The 3,703-nt window shown below is 42.3% G+C and overlaps 1 protein-coding gene across 1 annotated transcript in view; it reads left to right on the top strand.

Annotated features, from left to right (window-relative positions):
* ISL1 (ISL LIM homeobox 1) overlaps positions 1–3,470 on the top strand; it is an 11,479-nt gene extending 8,009 nt beyond the window's left edge. The window contains exons 6-7 of the mRNA XM_009644821.2: positions 889–1,056; positions 3,323–3,470. Of these exons, the coding sequence (XP_009643116.1) occupies positions 889–1,056; positions 3,323–3,439 (285 nt within the window). The 3' untranslated portion in view covers positions 3,440–3,470. The remainder of the gene's footprint in view (positions 1–888; positions 1,057–3,322) is intronic.
* Positions 3,471–3,703: the final 233 nt, after the last annotated feature.

Below are 3,703 nucleotides of genomic sequence, written 5' to 3'. Positions count from 1 at the left end.
GCATTGGCTGAATCATCTTTCGTCTTCGGCTCGGTCGGAATTTTTTTTTTTTTTTTGTTTTGTTTTTTATCGCTTAGGCGTTTTTTCTTGAGGCCGCAGCGTCTGCCTGCATCGTCGGCCGGGATTTTCTTTTTTTTTTTTCTTTTTTTCTTTCCTTTTTTTTTTTTTTCTTTTTTGCTGTTGTTAGTCCACTTGAAGAAGAGTCTGTTATTCTCCCTGTGTATATTAACTGACCTGAGAATGACTATTAATTCATAAGGCTGCCTAGTTAAGTGGAATTTAAGGAGTTTCATTTTACCCTGTTGGAATGCAATAAAACACGATGTTATTAACTTGCCTGAACAATCTATTCGTCGAGGCTTGGAGTTAGTTTGTACACAGTGCCTGCACCACAGGGCATACTGGGAGGGCTGGGGTTCCTTCTTTTTTTTTTTTTTTTTTTTTTTTTTTTTTTTTTCGGAAAGAGCACGGTACTGTCGTACCTCGGGTTTGTCGTGCAGTGGATGTGCGATCCAGTTAAGGTCAGGCAGAACAAAACCAGCCTGGATGCGACACGGAAAGGCGGCACGGTTAACCGTTTCTTGTGCCGAGCCGCGCGTCGGCAGCCCAGACACAGAGACCTCACGTGTAAGAAAGCTTGGGGTGGAGGGGGCATGCCTGGGGAGAAATAGGAGGATTAAAGGGAAAGAAAGTAAACTTCCACCGTGATAAATGCAGCGGGTAGAAATAGGCTGACCTAGAGTAGAATAGAGTAAGACATTCACAGTAGATTAACAAAGCAAATACAAGCGACTGTATAGATAAGATAGAAAGCAGTTTATTGACTCAGCGCTTATATACAATAAAGTTAACCAAGCTCATTAACATCTTTTGCCGGGCTGTTTACAGAATATCCAAGGGATGACAGGAACTCCGATGGTGGCTGCCAGTCCGGAGAGACACGACGGTGGTTTGCAGGCGAACCCGGTGGAGGTGCAGAGTTACCAGCCGCCCTGGAAAGTACTGAGTGACTTCGCGTTGCAGAGTGACATAGACCAACCTGCTTTTCAGCAACTAGTAAGTGTCGGTTCCCAGCCGGAGCAGGCCAGCCTGTACATGGGGCAGAGCAAGGGGCGGGGGGGGGGATGTTCTCCAAACGTGCCGGATGCCCTCAGAGGGGTGAACCGTCCGGACTAGCTGGCTTCTCCTGAAATTGCAAGGTGGGCATGATGGCACTCCATAAACGCGGCGAACTGAACCGATTTAAGGGGGCTTGGTGCAGAATCTAGCTTAGCGCACAGTAGAGCTCTTGCCGAGTTGAGTGGGAGCTGGATAAGGCCCGACCCAGGTACGAGACTAACTCAGCCCGCACACTCCTGAAAAGCGAAAGCACCTCCAGCCAGAGAACTAAAACATTCTTCACGTGTCATTTAGTCGCATGTACATCTGCGAAAGCGGTTTCTAAAATTCGCCCCTCCCCACTTCGGGCCAATCTGGCCTTAATGTGATAGGGTGGATTTTAAATACATGATTGTAGTTTCTCCCTGTGCCCTTGTTTTGTCGCACAAACATGAACAGCTTAATTATATTTTTGAAGTCCTCGCTTTAAGCACATACCTCTAGATATAACTTTATTATTCTCTAAAACATATACACATCAAATATATAAATACACTTACATTAAAAGTTATGCTTTGGAAAGTGAATTGTTAGTATGTATTCATGTGAAAAATTCTAACACTAAGATAAACTGCCTTAAGCCGAGAGGAAACAGAGTTTTTAGAATAAATTCTGTTCTTAACTCACTTCCTTATGCCTATGTCATTTGGCAGCTCATATGGGACCGTATAATCTACAATACTTAGGCCCAACAAGGTGAATTAAGGACAGAAATGCAGCCTTAACTCAGTTTCCTGTCCTAAGTGTGTTAAAAACAGATCTTTAAAATTATAAGGTACGTTGTGTATGGTTTTTCAGTGATTCAAAATAAGACTTAATGATGAAAAAGTAATGTATAGACCCTTTTTTGATCTCTTGGGCATTTTTTTTTTTTTTGACATGAAGCAATGGAAGAGGAAGGTTTGTAGCCACGTCTAGAATTGTTTACAGACCTTTTCAGTTTAGTATCACGTTCTCTTGCAGGATCACTTTTCTTTTGCCCAGTGGCAGGCTGCAGTTTGCTTCCCTCCCCTGGCACACCGTGCTCGCTCGGGAAGCTGTAGCACAGCAGCAGGGCTGTTTGCATCATCTTACCTCTAGAGCAACCACTGGTTTTCCTGCTTTAATCAAGCTGTCAAGGAGACACAAGAAAAATTGATCTCCTTCAGCTGCCTTATTTATTGTGCCTTACCAGAATAGGAGACTTTAAGAACCTTTGATGCAGTGAGGCTTTGTATAGAGTAGTTGAAAAAAGAAAAAAAAAAAAAAAAGACTTAATGGAAGATGGATAGCCCAAATACCCACATGCATACAGGTAGATAGATCATGAGACAGACTCAATAATATTGACATACATAGGACATAACTTCTGATACTGAAAAGAAGCAAAATAAAGAATTGTGGATGGAACAGAAGGTTCATCGACCGTTCAAAGCACGACTCTAATCTGGAAGGGCCTTAATCACAGGATCGGCCAACTAAATAGGTGTCAAAGAAATGCTTTCGGATTAGCAAAGCTCCACCCTTCAAATCACGCCTTTTCCCTAAACTAACGGGAGCCGCGGGGCACATTGACATGGAGAAGTGTGACCTTTTTTATCAAACTGACTCTCATTAAAAAGAGATAGCACCCGCTTCAAATCACAAATGGAAGAGGATGGCTTGTCTCAAATACCTTCTGCTCCTGGATGCTCCTTCCAGGTTTATTTCAGTATGTGCACAAAAGGGGAAAAAAGTAACCCTGCAGTTTCATGTCAAAAAAACACATGCACTCTTAAATAATTGACTAGAACATCCTGTTGGGATTGCCACTCTTGCAATACAGGGAAGGAGGCCTCATTAATAAGTTTGTTTGTTTATTTGCTTGATTTTTCAGTCTTTTTTTAAAAAGGGTTTTTGGGGGTTTTTTTAACCTGCTTTTTTTTCCCCGGTGATTTGGCTGAAGGCCTGAAGAAGATTCCTGTGAAGTCAATGGGGAAGCTAAACAAAGCAACAAACAGTGACACAGCCTCCTGCGGAGATGTATCAGGCCGTTCGGCTGCATGCCTGTGTATTTATTTTTGCGTTCTTCTTTACCTTTGCCTGCTACTTTCCTTTGATTGTTACAGTTGTAACAACATTTCTTTTTCTTATTTTTCTTCTTCTTCTTCTTCTTCTTTTTTTTTTTTTTTCTTCCTTTTGGCAGGTTAATTTTTCAGAAGGAGGACCCGGTTCCAATTCTACTGGAAGTGAAGTAGCATCAATGTCCTCTCAGCTGCCAGATACGCCCAACAGCATGGTAGCCAGTCCTATTGAGGCATGAGGAACATTCATGCAGATTTCTGTTGTTGTTGTTTCTGCCCTTACCCTCAGCCCTGTTGGAGAGAGTGGGAAAGTGATCACGTTGGGACTCCAGAATTTAGGGGGAAAAAGTATTTAACAACCCTGTAATGAACCTAGCAAGGAACCGCTCCATGAAATGAACGGAGTCACGTTTGAAAAGACAAGGTAATATGGTAGCAACACTGTGAAGACAATCATGGGATCTTACTAGAATAAATACTAAAAAAAAAAAACAAAACAAAAA

This window comes from Egretta garzetta, unplaced genomic scaffold (assembly GCF_000687185.1).
Source record: "Egretta garzetta isolate BGI_Z169 unplaced genomic scaffold, ASM68718v1 scaffold268, whole genome shotgun sequence".
In the NCBI taxonomy this organism is placed as follows: domain Eukaryota; kingdom Metazoa; phylum Chordata; class Aves; order Pelecaniformes; family Ardeidae; genus Egretta; species Egretta garzetta.
The sequence above is the reverse complement of the archived record's forward strand: the minus strand, read 5'-3'. Positions and strand labels throughout refer to the sequence as shown.